General features: G+C 39.1%; 1 protein-coding gene across 17 annotated transcripts in view; it reads left to right on the top strand.

The window, feature by feature from the left end:
- The window catches only part of RGSL1 (regulator of G protein signaling like 1), a 164869-nt gene that overhangs the window by 116097 nt on the left and 28662 nt on the right, over positions 1 to 20110 (top strand). For 14 of the 17 annotated variants that reach the window (XM_077902022.1, XM_077902023.1, XM_077902038.1 and 11 more), the window contains 11 exons: positions 30 to 223; positions 934 to 1051; positions 1493 to 1601; positions 3602 to 3731; positions 7339 to 7513; positions 11417 to 11555; positions 11795 to 11919; positions 15419 to 15528; positions 17509 to 17601; positions 18651 to 18717; positions 19633 to 19803. In XM_077902022.1, coding sequence (XP_077758148.1) covers positions 30 to 223; positions 934 to 1051; positions 1493 to 1601; positions 3602 to 3731; positions 7339 to 7513; positions 11417 to 11555; positions 11795 to 11919; positions 15419 to 15528; positions 17509 to 17601; positions 18651 to 18717; positions 19633 to 19669 — 1297 coding nt within the window. In that variant the 3' untranslated portion in view covers positions 19670 to 19803. Of the gene's footprint in view, positions 1 to 29; positions 224 to 933; positions 1052 to 1492; positions 1602 to 3601; positions 3732 to 7338; positions 7514 to 11416; positions 11637 to 11794; positions 11920 to 15418; positions 15529 to 17508; positions 17602 to 18650; positions 18718 to 19632; positions 19804 to 20110 lie in introns of those variants that run through there. The other 3 variants (XM_077902027.1, XM_077902033.1, XM_077902034.1) reach the window with 3 other exon arrangements.

The following is a 20110-nucleotide window of genomic DNA, read 5'->3' as shown; positions in this document are numbered from 1 at the left end:
TTCAACAATGATGCTTTTTTATTCTCCAGAAACTTAACAGAAGTCCTCCTAAATACACACCACTTGGAGTTCTTCAGGGAGTTTCTCAAAGAACGGAAGGCTGAAAGCCCCTTGCAATTCCTGGTAGCCATACATAAGATCAGTATTGAGACAAATGAAAAAATGTACAAGTCTCTCTTTGAAAATATAATCAAGACTTTCTTCCATGGCAAAGTCTCTGCTGGTATGCATCCTCTTCTCCAGATATGGTTTCCTTTTCCCTTTAGCCTCTTAGGAGAAGTGTTTGGCAGAGAACCTGTCTCATGTGCCCCCTGTAAGGTCGGAACAGAGCAGTGACCACATGGGCAGAACTGAGACAAAGATTAAGAGGGTCAGTAAAAGCAGAGAACAACAATAATAAATCTAAAATAAATACTAGTACGAGAAGCCAAGTGAAAGACACTTGTACTTATATGTGAAATATATCCATCCTCTCATTTAATTATATTTTGACTGAAAATAGAATTTTATTTAATCTCTGAGAGGTAGGAATGAATAGCTCCATTTTACTAATGAGGAAGATGAAACACAGAAAACTTGAATTCAAACTTAATTCATTTGACCCTTAAATCAACTAGACAGTAATTTAAATACAAAAGCAAGAGTTAGCTGTATGTAAAGTTGGAGTGGTCACCTACTATGGGTTGTAGAGAGAGTTGTACTGGGAAGAACAGTCTCCTTGAAAATCTTTGTGTCCTAAATTTTGTTTACTTGTCTGTGAAGGGAGGGCAATCTGACCCATGGCCAGAAACAGAATTTGCAAATAAATTGTTAATCTATAATCCTAGAGGGGAAAAAGGGAGGTAAGCATAATCCCATGAAAAACATACCAGCTACCTCAGAAAAGGTAGACAAGAAAATGATGACTTTTTTCCTCTCTCTTGCATTTTTTAGAAGAAATACTGCAGTGTGATGCTCCTATTATCAAAGAAATCTCTCACATGCGTCATGTCAGCACAACCACATTGTTTATGCTACAGGGCTTTGTCATGAAATCTCTGGAAGAAAAGTGGTGAGTATTGCTCAGCGAAGGTGATGATTCTGGATCTGCTCATTGGCTTCTTAGAGCCATAGTACTCTAGGGAGTTTCAAATTTATTCTTATAGTTCACTGCCAGAGCTTCCCTACAAGAGAAAAGCCAAATTTATCTTGAATCCTCTACCTACTTACCTGTGCACATGCATGTGCATGCACATACATGCGTGTGTGTACATGCACAAACACACACACACACATACACACTTTAGTTCATTTACCTGAACAAGGAACAATACAGTATTGATCAGGAAGGACATTAGCCAAGGATTGAAATGTTAAGAAGAGTATTTGTGTTTCGCCATTCCCCAATTCCCACTTCGACCTTCTCCAAAAGCTGAGATAGGTTTGCCTTAACGGTTACTTTTTATGTACCAGGTGTTTGCCTTCTTTGATATTCTTGATCTCCTTCTGGCAGGTTTAAAGATTACCAAGAGCTGTTCCCACCTCATCCTCAGGAAGGATTTACTGACGTACAAACTTCTAAGAAGCCCTCAAAAACCACAACTCACCTGCAGGAATCCCAGGTCAGTGAGGAAGACAATGAAGACACGACATGGGGGATAGGAAAAATGCTGCGTAGGCAGAGTTTCATTGTTAGCATATTTATTCACAAAACAACTGCTCTTTGGGTATGCTTCTTAACTCACATTTTACAAAGGACTCTTAGGCTCAAAGAAAATTGTTACAGTTGGAATTTAAGAAAAATCTTTATCTTCATTTCTCTGTGATAAGAACCCATTGAGGGATAGACACCGGGTCAGATACAAGGAGATCAAAAGGTCAGTTTTTTACTACTAAAAGCTAGCTTGAAGGACATGGATTTGGCCATAAAGCCCAATGGGTTTGATCTTCCCTGCATCCAAATTAAACTTAGTTACATGTGCAGCCACTGCCATAACAGAACAACTTAGGCCTCCACTTACCTGGGTGAACCCCTTACTGAATGACGAAGGGGAGGCCTAAACACAGGTATCCTACAAACAAGTCATTCCCAAAGAGGGAATGTAGAGGGCTTAGAGTAGAACACATCCATTTTCTTCTTCCAAACTTATCAATTATTTAACTCTTTCTTTCTCCACGCAAACAGTAAAAAGAAAGAAAGAAAGAAAGAAAGAAAGAAAGAAAGAAAGAAAGAAAGAAAGGGAAAGAAAAAAAGAAAAAAGAATTCTTTTCCAGCTTGCACAAAAGCATTTTAATTGATAGTGTACAATTTTCCAAAATATAGTTTTATAAGAAAATGGCAATAATTAAATACCATCTTTACAAAGAAGATTCTCAGTAAGGTACAGTGTACTTCAGACCACTATCCACTAAGACACATGCTCTCTCAGACAGGAATTTTACTCAGGAAAGTCTCTTTATATGATTTGAGAAAAAAAATGCATGCTCCTTTAAATAATCACTTGCTCAATGTGTTGTAGAGTTGGTTAGTATTGGAAAAATTTGAGCCCATCTCTGACTCCAAAAATCATGCTTTTTCTGAAAACAATGCCTATGCCTCCCTCTTTTCTCCTGTCTTTTCCCCTCCATGCCTAAGTCAACTCTGTGTTGGGGTACCATGAATGCTCTTGTGGGACATTAAAAAGAATATTGCACCCAGAACCAGGAGACTTCATTTTAATTTCAGGTCTTCCAGTTGCTCTTAGATAAGAAAAGATAAAAAGAAACCTATACGTACTTAGTGCCTACTTTGTACCAAACCCTGCATTGGAGTTTACATATAAAATCACTAACCCTCACCACAACCCTGAAGGTTGTTGTTTCTATCTTACACATGGAGAAAACAAGACATAGATTAAGTAAACTGACCCAAATTACACAATTAGGGAGAAGCTAGGCTCCAGACTCAAAGTTTCTGATCCCAAATCCAGTGACTCTTGTATTTCACTACTGGCTCTCTAACTTGCATTGAGGATCCCTCTTTGTAGAATAAGACAACTGAACTAGTTGATCACTAATATTCTTTCTGAGTCTAAATATCAATTTGTCAAGGGATAAATGAAGTACAGAATAGTCACTGGGTATTAAGAAACAGATGAGGAACTTATAAGATGTGTGTGTGTGGTGTATGTGCACATAATTATACTTTTTTAATTGTTAGAAATGATATTACTCATTCCTTTATTTCTTCAACATTTCCAATTTTCCCCAACCATTATTCCCTTCTTGTGAATTATGCTTTTCTCCGACCTGTTTCTCCCTATTTTTAGCTTTCACATTCTCTTTTCTAATTTTGGCATCTTAAATCTTATTGTTGAAAAACTGTGGTAGACAGCTTGCCAATGGCCCCATGCCTGGGTAAAGCCAGAATCTTCTGGTCACTAGTTGCTTCATTTGGGGAAGAAGGCGTATAATTCCCTGACCTGTTTTTCCTCACCTTTAAATTGGAACTAACAATTATTCCTTATAGAGCAGGTGTGGTGAGGATGAAATGTAATGAATGTCAAGTTTATGGCAAATAGTAGACTTTCAGTGAACAGCAGCTATACTAATGATTGGGGCATACCCCTCTCTCTTTCCTCAGAAGAGAGGCTGGATAAAAATGATTAGCTTTATTAAGAGCTTTTGCAAGTACCGCAGATTTATGTCTGATCCCAGGAAGTGCCACGAATTTGAAGAATATCTTCACCTAGAAGTGCAAAATAACAAGGAAAGTAAGTCACTTCACTATTCACTGTCTTTTCTGTTGATATTTTGGACACAGGGGTTAGTCCACATAAGAAGCTGCAGAGCTCTTGCTTTATGTCATGCCTGTGTTAGCCTGGGGTCTACCAAGAACTCCAGGTCCTGGGTGCAAAACCAAACTCAAGACTGCTTAGACAGGATGTAAGTCCAGTGGCTTCTGCTCACAGAGCCAGCAAAGGGTAAAGAATGACTAAAGCGCAGCAAAATCTTACATTTCACAAAACTATTGTCCATTGTATAGATTTATTCAACTACCTCACTTATCAGTTTATTCATTCAACACACTTTTTGAGAATCCACTATGTGGCAGGAACTTTGCCAGGTGCTGGGGATACAGTAGTAAACATGTAGTACAGGACATGTCCTCATGGCACTTAAGTTTTGAGGGCAGGACAGAAAGTAAGAACCACAGATGTTGAAGCCAAATTTCCTGGGTTGAATATGCCATTTTTGAACTAAAGGACTTTGTCAAAGTGATTTTGTGCCTCAGTTTTTTCCTCTGTAGAATGGTAATAATAATGGGATGGGTGCTCATCTCATAGATTGTTGTGAGGATTAAGTGAGTTCATACACACAAAGTATCTTTACCCATTGCTATAAAAGGGTTAGCCAGTGTTATTGCTATTATTATGTGGTGAGTGATCCCAATGATAATTGTAGGGAGACCCTAGTTAGTCAAGAAGGATCAGGGAAGACTTCTAGAAAATGACATAAATTTGCCTTCAGGAATGAGCAAGTTAGACAGGCAAAATAGGCAGGGAGCAATTTCTAGGTCTGCATTGAATGCTAAAAATAACAAAGAGTGTGGCACATTCCAGGAACTGCAATCAGGCCAGTTGGACTAGAGATTAATGATTATGATTCATTAAGATTAATGAGATGGTGAAAGTATCTGAGACAATACTGAAGGAATTGATAATGATAAATCTCATCTCTCGTTTTTTTGAATCTTTTAAATTTAAATTAACATATAATGTAATGTTAGTTTCAGAGGTACAGTTTAGTGATTCATCAGTTGCATATAATACCCAGTACTCATTACATCAAGTGCCCTCCTAATGCCCATCACCTTCATCTCTTTTGATGACTTTTAAGTTGTTCCAATTGTCACCATAACAAATAATGCTTAGGGTGCCTGAGTGGCTGGGTCCATTAAGGGTCTGCCTTCGGCTCAGGTCATGATCCCAGGATCCTAGGATGGAGCCCCACATCTGGGTCTCTGCTCTGCACAGAGCCTGCTTCTCCCTCTCCCTCTGCCTGCACTCCCCCTGCTTGAGCTCTCTCTCTCTCTGTCAAATAAGTAAATAAAATCCTTAAAAAAAATAATGCTACAAAACATACAGATTTTGCAATCATGTATTTCTATGAGATAAATCCTTTAAAATGGGAGAAATGGGTAAATGGTTAAAAAGTTACATTTCAGTCCTTCAAGAAGACTACACTAATTAAACTTTCACCAACAATATAAGTGCCACATGGTCACCAACATGGAGTATAATGCACTTTTTAAAAACTGTCAATCTGGTAAGTGAAAACTAATGTGCTGTTCTTATGTATATTTCTTTAGTAATTGAACTCCTTTATTTGTTGGTCAGTTGTATTCCTTTTTGAATTGCTTATGTCTTTTGTCTATTTTTCTATTGGAATTTTAATTTTAATATTATATTTTCTAATTTTCAAAATTACATATATTTTTGCAAAATATATAATATAAATAATATATTTTATAATATAAAATGTAAAATGTAAAAACAAATTCTAATTTGTTTTACGAACTGCTTCACAAACATTTAGGATTTTAGAATAGTTCTAGCTCTTTTGTTTCCTTTTTTAAATAAAATTAGTTCAAACCCTTATTCCCCAGAATGGTACAAAGTCCAATTTCAGGCATAATTCAACTTCCCACATCCTTAGCATTGTATGAGAATAGCCCAAGAAGAATGCTTCTGTAACTCGGTGGGAGATCTACCTACCAGTGGTCTGCTTTCTATCACTATCATTTAGACTTTTCTGTCCTTCAATCAATTAATCTACTTATAATTACAAAAAAAAAAAAACCACTTTGTTTATCCTTGATAGTATTCTTTTCTCTGAAATCTACTTTGTCTGATATTAAAATAATCACTCCAGCTTTTTTTTGGTAATGTTAGTATGTATTATCTTTTTCATTTCCTTTACTTATAACCTATTTATGACAGACATTTAAAGTGCTCCTCTTGTAACTAGCATGGAGTTGGGTCTTAGTTTAAAAAAATAATCCAACCTGACAATCTTAACCCAATTGAGAATGAACTGTTAAATATTCAGGACACTTTGTGAGCCATTGATAGCTTGAAATCAACTATGGTGGGAGTATTTATTACAGAAATCAGCAAATACTACAAATCAAGTCTCCCCTCCCCTGTCATAGCTGGTTTACAAGTGTATCACTGCTCCCAGATTTCTTGAGTGGATTTAGCACACCGTTTTCCTAAAATCCCTATCATACCAACTTCCACTACTATGCAAACTTTTTTTTCCCCCTTCAAACTCAAGTCTAAGAGATAAAGCAAGATTGTAAGATAAAAAGAAGGAGCCTTTGCTTTATTTGGTGCTGTAACCCTAGGACCTAGTATGGGGTCTGGGACATAAAATAGGTTCTAGCTATTTATACAATGTTGTAGTACCCTCCCACCCAATATATAACACTGCTCCAAAAGGAATGCCACTTATACCACAGGAAGCACCACACCCACATCAATGATTCCTGAACAGATATCCAGAAAAATGGATTTTATAGGAAGAATAGTAAATTCTAGAGCTGAATTAGACAATTTTCTTAAACCTGGCCAGGCAATTAACCAGGATCTACTTGCCTGATACAGAGCAAAACTCTTATCTTCTTAGCCCTATATCCCTATGAATGGATTTCTTTATATATATATCCTAGTCAAGAACCTTTCTAAAGTGTCATATTTTTCTGAGGCACAATCCAAACCTTCTTGAATCTTCAATGTTTTTCTTTGCTCATTTCTGTCTGTTTTCTACTCTAGCACCCTACTCTCTTTTTCTTTAATAAACTTCTATACTCTTGATGTTTTGGCTTTTTGTTGTGCTGCTTTCCCAGTTTCCTTCTAAATTACTTACCTTGATAAACTTAGAATAAGTGTTGTCAGAACCACAGACTCCATTTTGAAGGTCACATCTGCATATTCAGTTTCTGCAGAAATGTTAGGGATTAGCATAACTACAGTGCAATTATATTTCTATGAGACAAGTACCAGGAAAACACTTTTCAGCACTCATTTGATTTTTTTCTTTTTCTTTTCTTTTTTCTTTTCTTTCTTTTTTTTTTTTTTTTTTTTTTTTTTTTTTTTTGGTATGTATGTGGTCATACCATCTGAGCAAACGGCTTTTTCAGCAGTCCTTCAAGTCAAAGTAAAGGTTGAGCCCAAGGGTAGGAAATCACTATTTCAATAGGCCCAAAGTTTGGTCCATAGTTTCCTTTCTTCATTTTGTTATGCCCATGCCAAAGCCTTCAAGTTTAAGAGGGACTTGCTCAAACTAGATTTTAATTCCTTCCTCCTTCTCTCTCAGATTTCTCCACATCACCAAATTCATCAGGACGTCCAACCACATATGCCACAAATGTCCGGAGTGCAGACTTTGAGAATGGTGATATAATCCTTATGAAGCGCCGTATATTTGGCCACAGAATTATCATTGTCAACTTTGCAATCAATGATTTATATTTTTTTTCTGAAATGGAGAAGTAAGTTTCCCATCTCTCCTGATCATGACTTTCCCTGGTTAGTACCATCCAGCAAAGACTGGAGGGGCCTGTAAGTGGAGCAGTGATTTCAGCCCTGCCAGGCAGGAATATCCAACTGAAAATCTCACTGAATTCCGTCACTGTATCACTTTCTCCCATTCTTCCCTTTGGGTCCTAGAAGCTCTTCAGTATTCTGGAGTTGCCAATATTGAAGTGATTGAAATATTGAAATGATACTTATACTCAAGAACTGGAGCATTTTCCCCCCTATTGTTTGTTAATATGATAGAAATCCTCTTACGTAGCACCATAGGGCCAATAGTTCTTTAGTTAGAGCAAAGAATTATAATAATAAAAATTGTGTGTGTCTGTGTGTATGCATGACATTAAATGGATAACTATATCTATATAAAATTCCTTGCTTTATTCATCCATCTTATGAAAAAGCAAGTAGTAGGAAAAAAATTGGAGATCATTCTGTTTCAGCTTTTGGTGAAATATATGAAGCAAAATATCTTTCTGGTCTGGGTCATATAATTCTTACTGTTGTTCAGTGTGGTTTCTACTTAGAAATATTTCTTTTTGAGGGGGATTGAGGGGTAGAAGAAGAGGAAGAGAGAGAATCTGGAGCAGGCTCAACACACAGTACAGAGCCCAACATGGGACTTCATCTTACCACCCTGAGATCATGACCTGAGCCAAAATCAAGAGTCCAAAGCTTAAGTGATGGAGCCACCCAGGCACCCCTCTACTTAGAAATATTCTTAACCAAGTGTGTCTCATGTGTACAGCTCTCCAATTTCTGAGCCCAAGGCCTGAATTTGCAAAACAACCATACTGGAGTAGAGGAGTTAGTCAATGTTCTCAACCCTGGTACAGGATCACTGGGGACTTGTGAATACTGCCAATGCCAACATCCCTGAGACTTGGATTTCACTGGTCCAGTATGGAGCCTGGAAACTGGTATTTTCATAAGCTGCTCATGTGATTCTAATGTGCAGCACAGTTGAGAACCTGGATCTAGCCCCTCCGAAAGAATTGACTTAAAATTTCTCTTGAATATTTGCATATAGAAACAAGTGACTATCAGAGAAATGAGTCTCCACTTCTTTCTCCATCCTCATCAATGGGAACATCTTTGCCACTATCAGAAATGGCATGTTCCTGGAATACTGATTTGAAATCTGGAATACATTTCACCTGTAGAAATAATGTACTACATGATTAGGTATCTTATATAAAGTAGAATGACTTGATAGCCTTGAGTCTTTGTTTTAGAATGTGGTAGGTGGTTTCTTTTTTTTTTGAGAACTATAAGAAGTTCTAAACTAATTTTGAAATAAAGATGGAAATGCGTAAATGATTTTTAAATTGATGTAAGTTGGAAGTCTCCTGTACATACATACATACAGGTTACTCAATCTTCTATATTACTTCACTCATTGTGTATCATTATTATTATTGTTTTTGCTTGCCTCTGATTGATTAGCTTTTAAAAAATTTTAATTCCAGTAGAGTTGACATACAGTGTTATATTAGTTTCAGGTTTAGGATATACTGATGAAACAATTCTATACATCATTCAGTGTTCATCATGATAAGTATATTCTTATCACCTATTTAACTCATTCCCCACACTTTTCCCCTCTGGTAACCATCAGTTTGTTCTTTATAGCTAAGAGTCTGTTTCTTAGTTTGTCTCTTTTTTTGTTTGTTTGTTTTGTTTCTTAAAATCCAAATATGAGTGAAATCATATGATATTTGTCTTTCTCTGACTGACTTACTTCACTTAGCATTATACCCTCTGCCTCCATCCATGTTGTTGAAAATGGTAAGATTTCATTTTTTTTATGTCTGAGCAATATTCTATTGTATAAATATACCACACCTTTCTTTATCCATTAATCTGTCAATCGACACATGGGCTGCTTCCATTAATTTGGCTATTATAAATAATGCTGCAACAAACATAGGGGTACATATATTTTTCTGAATTTTTGTATTCTTTGGGTAATATCCAGTAGTGGGATTCCTGGATCATATGGTAAATCTATTTTTAATTTTATAAAGAACATCCATACTTAAATAGATATTATTATGTTAAATTATACTAATATATTTTCACTCATTATCAAACTTTTGATTATAAAGTCAAATATAAAGTCAAAGCCATTCCTCTAATTGGAAATCCACATATTTTTCTTGCATAAACTATATCCAAAATGCTATCTACTAATTCTAATTTTTCTCTCTTTAAAGTAGAGTGAGAATTTAGAGGAAATTTAATCCTTCTGGATTTTTATACTTGTTTTTTCAAAGTCTTAAATTGCTATGTCACATCTAGCTTAAATAGTAACTTTTTAAAAAGTAGCTTGTCTTTTTTTTTTTTTTTTTTTTTAAGTAGCTTGTCTTTACTGGAACATTCCAACACATTCAAATTTATTTTCACAGAAACAACAAATACTTTTTCCTTTTATGTTCATATTTTATCGATCTTTATGCATTCAAATTATAGTAACAAGTACAATAGCAAAAATATTTGAAAAGAAACATGAGTAATTCTCAGTATATATTGCCTCAACTCATTGAGAAAATGTGAGTGTATCACAGAAGGTACACCAGTGTATATAGTGAGCATGTCATAGGCATCACTCAATGTATTTTCAGAAGTGCAGAGCACCTGGTAATTCAGCACACTAGTTAGGGTACTTTGGTTAAAAGATCTTCCACTGCACCCCCATGAGGCATTCACTCAGTTCCACAATTGCTTTCTGATTGCTACTTGTTCTTAGGCACTGGATTTGGAATTAGAGATACAAAAGAAAATTAAGACGTGCTCTCTATTCTCTAAGATCTTAGAAACTAATCTGGATGGCAGACAAAACACAAATAAGAGTTAAGAAATAGGATGGTAGGTGAAAGAAATGCATTTGGACAACTAAAAAGAAAAACAGGACTTTGTTTACCAGGTTCACTGCTGAATCCCTGCTCTTGGAACTGCACCTGGCATAGAGTAAGCCTTTATAAATGTCCATTGGTTAAATAAATGAATAGGTATGCAAAACAAGATTCTAATGGGAAAATCTTAGGATTTTTAAATCCTACTCTTAGGAAAATTTTAAATGGTTAAAATTTAAAGAGGCCTTAGAAAAATAAACTGTGTACTTAAAGCAAGATAAGGTATAACTGATATATTTGATGGTTAGTAAAAGAATATATTTCCTAGGAGATAGAAAGTAGTTGCCAGGGGCTGGGGAAGGGAGAATGGGGAGTTATTATTTAATGGCATAGAGTTTCAGCTGAGGAAGATTAAAAAAGTTCTGGAGATGCATTCTGTTGATGGTTGCACAACAAAGTCAGTGTACTTAATGCCACTGACTGTACATTTAAAAACAGTTACACTAAAAAAATAATAATAACTTAAAAATAAAAATAAATAAATAAATAAAAATAAAAGCAATTACACTGGTGAATTTTATGTTACATATATTTTACTATAATAAAAAAATTAAGAAAAGGAATATGTTGCTCATAGAGTGGTGGTAACTATAAGAGCATCAGCACAGAAGGGGAAAGAAAGAGCAAGACAGCCCTTAGCCCTTGAAGTCTTCAGAGGCAACACTGGTACAGAGGCCAGGATGGAGACAAGATGAAATACATAAGGGAGTTTGTGGTAAAGAAATACACTTGAAGAAGCACTTAGCATATCACCTGACATGTGGTAGGTGCTCAATTAGTTAGTATTTGCCAATGGAAGCATTATGATTGAATGAATTAAGTTGCAACCTGGCCAGGATTGGGCCCTGTCTTATTTAGGCCAGAAATGGGTCTAAGCTGGCTGCCCTATTTAGTTGCTGTATTTATCTTCTCCTCGCTGATTTCCTACTTACTGCTTCTTTTTAGGTTTAATGATTTGGTGAGTTCAGCTCACATGCTGCAAGTCAACCGGGCATACAATGAGAATGATGTGATCCTAATGAGGTCCAAAATTAACATCATCCTAAAGCTCTTCCTGCATTCTGAAATCCCTCCAAGGCTGAGGGTAAAGGGGACTCCCACTCCTCCCTGGGCTTTTGCCAAGAAGCATTTCTTCCACAAGAACTCTGAAAGTTGATATGCACCTGTTAAGTCTTGGATCAACCAGATAAACTTTACCTAGCAGTTGCATGAAAAGCTGCTGCCTTCTGGGGAGGAGGTGGTCTTATAGGTCCTGGGGATCAAAAGAGGTTTTCTGTCTTCCCTGGAGCCTCTCCCAGTAACAGGCTCCCACTCTATGGGTAGGTAAACATCTCTGAATCCCAGAAGGATGCCATCCTTGCTGCCATTTCAGAGGGCCACCTAGATCGGAACATCTTCCACGGGCCTATCATGTCTCTCTTCCCTGTCATTATGTACTTCTGGAAAAGGTAACTATTTCCCTTTGCCCGAGGACTGTGAGGGCAGGAAAACACATTTTATTTTCTAGAGAGTTTTCTGTTTCCTCTAGCCCTCTGCTTCACAGTTTTCCAGTCTCTTGGGAACTACAATGGTATATTCTTATCCTACTTGATACACTCCATCCCTCACATTCTCACAATGAAACTGAATCAGAGGATGGGAGGCTAAGTAAGACTGGGGATCAGAGTGCTTGGCTTCTATTTCCCCTGTGCTTGCTTGGAAAAGGGATGTTAGAGATGCCTGGGTAGCTCAGTGGCTGAGCATCTGCCTTTGGCTCAGGGCGTGATCCTGGTCCGGGGATCGAGTCCCACATCAGGCTCCCTGCACGGAGCCTGCTTCTCCCTCTGTCTCTGCCTCTCTCTGTGTGTCTCTCATGAATAAATAAATAAAACCTTTTAAAAAAAAAAAAAAAGGAAAAGGGATGTTTTCTTTTTTCTTTTTTTTTTTTTTGGATGTTAGTTTTCTTAGGATAGATTCCTCACCAAAGTGTGAGTGTGTACTATAGCTACCTGGGAAGTCAAAACTAACACAATTGTACTTGTGCTTTTAGGAGCTTCACTGAGACAGTAGGACAAAAGAATTTTACCCTGTTGTGCCCAAATCCCATAATTACCAGTAGAGGCACAGTTGCTAGATATTTCAATTTCCAAGAGGAGCTTAGAAATTTGGGGGGTTTTGTTGTTGTTGTTAAAGACTTATTTACTTGAGAGAGAGAGTGTGTGCAAAGAGGCAGAGGGAGAGAATCTTCAAGCAGACTCCCTGCTGAGCCCAGAGTCTGACACAGGGCTCCATCTCATGACCCATGAGATCATGACTTGAGCCAAAAACCAAGAGTCAGTCACTCAACCAACAGAGCCACCCAGGTGCCTCCAAAATTTAAGTTTTTAGGTCATATATCCCAAAGTTAAAATGGCAAATGTGGCAACTAACTCAAATTTGAAACATAGTAAGGAAATTACGAAGGCCAAAAACAAAAATGAAGCAAATGAAATATCTACAGGACAAATGCAACCTGTGGCCCACTGGTTTCTAACCTAGCCTGTCAAGGTTTGGGCTGAGACACTGGCCCAGGTCCTCCCAGCTGGTTATTTACTCCTGTGGTACATTGTAGCTTCACCCTATACCTTCCACGTAGCAAATGGCATGTGCCCTGGGTGACAGTGACCAGAGGACAACGGGCTGAAATGTTACAAAACAGGTCTAATTAGGATAGATTATGTGATTCCAGCTCTTAGGGGTCCCCTACACACACACATAAAAGTTATGTTTTAGAAGTGTCAGGATTGCTTACCAATCTCCAACCTTTTATTTTAAAATCTCTATGATAAATAGAACTACCCTACATTCCAGAAATTGCATTACTAGTCTTTACCCAAAGGATATGAAAATACAGATGCAAAGGGGTACATGCACCCCGACATTAATAGCAGCATTATCAACAACAGCCAAACTATGGAAAGAGCCCAAGTATCCCTCATCTAACGAATGGATAAAGATGTAATACACACACACACACACACACACACACACACACACACACACACTGGACCATTACTAAGTCATCAAAAAGAATGAAATCATGTCATTTTCAGTGATGTGGATGGATCTAGAGTGCCTTATGCTAAGTGAAGTAAGTCAGAGAAAGACAAATACCATGTGATTTCACTCATATGTGGAATTTAGAAAACAAAACAGATGAATGGTGGGAAGAGGGAAAAAGAAGGAGAGGGAGGTAAACCATAAGAGACTCTTAATGATAGGAAAAAAACTGAGGGTTGATGGAGGGAGGTGGGGGGATAGGCGAAGTGAGTGATGGGTATTAAGGAGAACACTTGTTAGATGAGCACTGGGTATTATATGTAAGTGATAAATCACTAAATTCCACTCCTGAAACCAATATTACACTATATGTTAACTAATTAGAATTTAAATAAAAATAAGGGAAAAAATAAGTATCACTCAGTTCAATTAAAAAAATAAAATCTCTATGATAATAAATTATTTAATACAGGATTGGAAGAATTAAAAACCGAAGTTCAAGATAACCAGTTTATCCTTTGAACACTAATTATTATCTAGCACCAAGGCTAGACTTGATTCTAGTTCTGCTAAGCAGGATTAAATAGAAATTTGTCCTGAAACTTTCTTTAGGATCAGAAACCCCTGGGAAATGCATGGCTTAAGTCAGTGCTCAGCACTCCCTCATACTAATTAGGGAAGTAGAGTAGTGCTTCAGGGAGGCTTTTAATCCCTAATCCTTATGCAGCTGGTTCTTCCCTTATTTTCCTATATACTCTTATATAAAGAGTTTTATATTGCACAACTTGTGTTTACCTATGTTATCCCAGATGAACCTCTCAATAGCCCTGAGGTGGGTGGGACAAAGAGTTATTATCCCTATTTTATAGATGAGTAGTAAAACCAGGATTAAAAACCAGATCTCTTATTTTCTTAAGCACCATAAAGAATGCATTGTGGCACACTGGGAGCTCCATAATGGGAGGGAGACTCATTTTAGCAAGTGGAACAAGAGAAAACGAATGTGATCAAATAGAGTGCCCCTTGTGAAAGGGAAAGAGGACACCAGTTAAGACCATCAGAGCAAAGGCAGGATAAAAAAATCCAGTCTTAGCCAAGACCAACTCTGAGGGGGTCCAATGCAAGGACAGACTGAGGAACAGCAAGGAGTTGGCCAGGGAGAGATGAAGAGTGGTGTAAGGGATTCCAGGTCTCAGATTGCTGTGCCTATTATAAGTCCAATTTCATGTGAGGAGCAGTGGTCTACTCCAGGGAAAGGACTGCTGGGGATATGGTGACAAGGTCACGACCTACAGTAAGGGACAGGATGAAACCAGGGATTGGAACTTGAGAGGAAACCAGTCAGATGCTCTGGCTACAGCAGGTGTAGTTAAGTAGGAACCTCATAGTCTGATGCTCAAGCATGCATCAGAATGATTGACCCCTCCTCACACCTGGATATAGCAGATTCTTTTTTTTTTTTTTTTTAATTTTTATTTATTTATGATAGTCACACAGAGATAGAGAGAGAGAGAGGCAGAGACATAGGCAGAGAGAGAAGCAGGCTCCATGCACCGGGAGCCCGACGTGGGATTCGATCCCGGGTCTCCAGGATCGCGCCCTGGGCCAAAGGCAGGCGCTAAACCACTGCGCCACCCAGGGATCCCCTGGATATAGCAGATTCTTTACAGATTCCATTTACTGGTTCCAGAAGGGAATCCGAACATACTGTTCATGCCAGGTTCTCACTGGAGCTAAGCCTGGACACAGAGAAGGCTCAGAAGAAGGGCCTCTGATGGGCAGCACTCCAAGGCCAAGTCTTTCCTCTTCTCTATTGACACTCCACTCTCTGTGAGGACTGGTCCTAATCCAGTTGCCCTGTGCTCAGCATTCCAGCCTCTTCAACTGGTGGTATCTTTCTCCATGTGACCAGAAGCATTCTTCTCACAGGTTTTGTTCCTGGAAGGCAACCCGCTCTTACTTCCAGTACAGGGGCAAGACATACAAGGATAAAAAATCTTCTCCTAAGCCCATGGCTAAGTACCCTCTTTGGAGTGGAGGTAAGCTATACCATGATCTATAGCCCCATTCTTTAGCAAGTGAGACTCATGAAGGGAAAGCAAGGGTCCAAAGGACCAACATAAGACTCCACAGGGGGTATTTGCTAGAGGGGTGGGCATCTTATAAACTTGGCTCTCAGAGAAACATTAAAGTATATTTTGTCTATTGATATCAGTACCAGCCAGAGTACCTCACCCATGTACCACTCCCCAGCAGTACTTCCCAGTAGCCTTAGGAGGTAGGTCATGGCCCACGTGGTGGGTAAATGGAAATGGTGACCTGCTTTACTGCTATTTAAGAAGCCCCCTGCTCCAACTATCTCCAGAAACCCTATCATTTGAAAAGCATCTATTTTATAGTGTTGAATAAGAAAATTAAAAAGTGAATGTAGGGTATGATTTTAATGTGGTAAATATACATATATATCTATATTTTATGCATAAGAATAATTTTTATGAAAGCATGGGAAAAACTCAGCAATAAAGTGTTAATAAGATTATCTCTGCATGGTGTGATTATGAGATATTTACATATTAATATATTCTTAATACGTGCTATTCGTATGTTCTATATTAATACATTTATAAATAAGCAAATAGATGTGTTTGAAAACATGCAGACGTATATGCTTTCTTAGCAGATCAGTTAAACTCAGTCCTTTTCTTAATATCTGCACTGAGATCAATACTTAAGCAAAAGGAAATTTTTAAAGAGGGGGGGAGGGTATATTGAGAAGTGCCTGGAGAGGACAAGGCTGGATGTCTCTGCAGTGGAAAGTTCTGGGAACCAAAGAACAGGTCTGTGAGTCTGAAAACAGTAGCAACATCAGAATAAATTATGGAGTTGGGACAGGAGTCTTAAAGACAGCAGCAAACTGTCTTGTGGAAGAGCTGGGCATTCCATGGTTTCAGCTCAAACCTATGCAGTTCTCATCTTTTTTCCCAGATACTTAATCCAGCCCCCCTTCCAGCCTCCTCACAAACAAGCATCCCCACCCCTTTGTGGAGTACAAATGAAGCCTTTGAAACTTAACTTATCCCTAGCTTGCATGAACAGTGGGAGAACCAGCTATGGCTGGTTGTAGAGCCCAGTTCCTGCCCCCCAAGAGGTTCCTCAACTAAGTAGGAAATAAGTCACCTCTACCTCCCTGGCTGCAGCAGCCCTAATGGCCAATGACTGTTGTTCATTATCCTTGTCTCTGCCTTGTAAAATGTCACATCAGTAGAAAGAAATCAGCAATCTTTTCAATATGTGGGACAAAGTGTCCCTGTGGATGCAAGGGCTTATTTGGGGTGAGGGTGGAGGGGTGGCGGTAGGGGACAGTAAGAGGGAAAAGAAAGGGAGGTGAGCAGGCAGGGTGGGCAAATGATACTCAGAAGGAGCAAGAACATTCCCCTTAGTGGCAACCAAAGAGCTTCCATCTTTGGCTCATTTCCTATAGCTGAGCTCCAGGGAAGTAAATCCCTAAATCTTTTCTGGTATCTTAAATTGGAAGAGAGTAACAGGATGCCCTAAATTAAGTGTTCAGGGCACTTGGGTTCCTGGCCTGAAGAGTCCATGTGTATGAGTTGAGAGACCTGGAGCATCTTGGTTCTCTTCTTTCTACCCCAGGCCCTTGATCTCAAATACAGAGGTTTGGATTTAGATAGTGTCTATCATTAACATTGTATACTCCAAGGAATGTTATCAAGAACTTCCTTGCTTGCATATAGGGGAGCCTGGGTGGCTCAGCGGTTTAGCGCCGCCTTTGGCCCAAGGCCTGATCTTGGAGACCCGGGATCGAGTCCCACGTCGGGCTCCCTGCATGGAGCCTGCTTCTCCCTCTGCCTGTGTCTCTGCTTCTCTCTCTCTCTCTCTGGGTCTCTCATTAATAAATAAATAAAATCTTAAAAAAAAAAAAAGAACTTCCTTGCTGCATATAAAGATTTATTTTGTCAGATGTTAAAAGGATTTTAATACTCCCTCTCCTTCTTCTCCAGGAGACCACGCCATCTTAAGATTCACCTTGCTCAGAGGTATTGAGTGGTTTCGGCCTCAACAGCGGGAAGTAATGACAAGTCCAGTCCAAAATTGTGAGTTGGAGTTGGAATCCCACTGATCTAATTACTCAGAGGGTGACTCTAATCCCAATTTGGCCAATCTCCTTATTGACCACAAGGAGACTGAGGTACCCAAACTGTGAAGCAATTTGCTCCAAACCACACAGCATCATGTGAGTGGCAGGGATGGGATGAGAAGCAGGTCTCCTGACTGTCTTTCTGGGCCTCAGCTCTCATCTGAATAATTGTATCTTCTTAATTCTTTTATAGCCCCTTGAAGACAAGTGCTTTAAACTTCCCTGTATCTCTGCTGGCTCCTCTGCCATTTCTAGGTGTGGTGTGTGATTTTTATTAAGAGACAATCATAACATCCCAATTGTTATTTTCCCCTCCCTGTGATAGCACCTGCTGGCTTGAACAGGGCCTCCATCCCATACTTCCTGCTTCCTGGAAGTGCCTGCTACTGATCTTATCCCTGGAATAAACACTCTGGTCCTAGCCTCCTGCATTTGAGCCATGTTATATTCTTTTTCTCCCCCATCTTCAGCTTCAAGGAGTAATCCCACTCCCAAGTATTAAAGTTGCCTTGGTTTCCACATGGTCTCTCCTGACAAGCCCTTTTTATTTTTCTGTACCAATTATTCACTTCTATTTCCAAGTTGGAGATACTGTTTCTCTCTGCTGCTTATGGGCATAAAATGCCAGCTTGCCTATTCTGCTATTTGCATATGTCCCCTAGTTGCTCAATGGGAGAGGCTACTATGGAACAGTGCCCATGATCCAAAGGGTCCAAACAGCCCTAAAATTTTGTGATTCTAGTGTTCATTTGGTCTAATCTCATTATCTTCCCTGGGTCTATGGGGATGGCATAACCTTTGAATCCAGATGAAATGTCTCCTAAGACAAAAGGAACTGCAACATTCAAACCAGGTCTCCCTAATGGCCCCGGAGCATCACTGTTTCACCTTCTATTTCCAACTCCCCTGGAAGTTGCTCTGGGATGGCCTTCCTGGGTTGGACGCCCTCCAGTGAGTGTCTGTGCTCTGAGTTATGATGCAGTTTTTCTCTATATTTGTCTTTAGCTTCATCTAGCAACTTTACGCTATCAAGACATGTGCTCTCCACTGTGCAGCTGTGTCCCGTCCCAGGGTAGGCAAAGTCGGAATTATTCTTCTTTAGTTCAGAGCTGTTTTGTCCAAGTGTACAATGGGAGATAGGGGAGAAACTTCCCAGAAACTTAGTTCCGCATCCTAACACTCCTTAGCATGTGTAAACCAGGAAGTTGAGCTTGCTTCTTCCAGAGAATCCTGTAGTCAAGATAGTTAGGGAAGGGTTTCTCTGTGGATATCCCTGCATGCCTCCAACTAGGACAGGCACTTTTAGGAAGCTGGATCCCCTGACCCACCTTCTAGGAGAGCACTATTGCTGGAGAAAGAATGTCCCAGATGGTCTTTTATTACCAGTCTCCTTAATAATCCAGCCTTTCAAGGTAAGGTACATAAAATGGAAAGAAGAAAAGTTATTCTACTTGGCAGGATATTGGCAGTAAAAGTATAAAGGACTTGAGCCTGTTAAAATCTGATTCAGCCTAACTCACTTCTGTACAAACAACAAAGTGGAATTAATGCTAAATTATGGCTCTGAGAAAACCCCATGGGGTCATGAAAACATAACTGAGCCAAAGAGCTGCTTGAAAGTCTAGGAGGCTTGATAGCAGGCTCTGTAAATGGAAGGCCTAGTTTCCTCACCAGCCATCCCACCTTCTCAGACCTTCTACAGGTTCAACAGGGGTTTAGAGCTGCCCCAGTATCACTTGCTTATGCTGATGCCTGGAAGACAAGACCTTTGGATCTCTTTTTACAGAAAGGCAATGCACAGATTCAGAGGTTTTAAGTTTTGAGGAGGAAGGTGAGAATAAGAATGCAAGGCTCCCTGTCCTGAAGTCAAAGGGTTTTGGTTTGGACTACTGCCATTCCTAAAGGGAATGACAGTAACAAACCAGTAGAATATGCCAGTTACCTCATTGCCATTCTGATAATTAGCCACTCTTCTCTCTTCCTACAGACCAAAATTACTTGGCACCAAAAAGGTGAAAAAGTAATCAAGTCAGGCTCCTAACAGAGGCATGTCATCTCTTAGAAGCCTCCTAACACTGACAGAAACATTTCTGGTCAGAAATGAAATGCCCTGTGTCATCTGCCCTGGAATGATCAATGGAGTGACAGCCCAGACATGGTAGGTTGGGACTGCGGTGGGTAACATGTGAGCAGAGAGCATGAACAGAAGTACCTCTGCGCCCCTTCATCCTGGGGGTTCTGTCAGAGATGGTCTTTCCACAATGGACATGTAACAAATCATCTATCTCTTGCAGTCAAGAGACCAGACTTCTTAATTCACTCTGGTGCTGCATGGCCTTGAGCAAATCTCTGACTTATGGTTGTCAAAGAATCTCATGACAAATGTGTGTAGATGGCATTAAACATTCTAGTAAACAAGTTACTATTTTTATCAACAGTGAACAGATGGGATCTTAATGCTAGGA

The sequence above is a fragment of the Canis aureus genome, chromosome 6, assembly GCF_053574225.1.
Source record: "Canis aureus isolate CA01 chromosome 6, VMU_Caureus_v.1.0, whole genome shotgun sequence".
Classification (NCBI taxonomy): Eukaryota; Metazoa; Chordata; class Mammalia; order Carnivora; family Canidae; genus Canis; species Canis aureus.
Note: the sequence above shows the minus strand (reverse complement) of the source record. Positions and strands in the feature narration are given on the sequence as shown.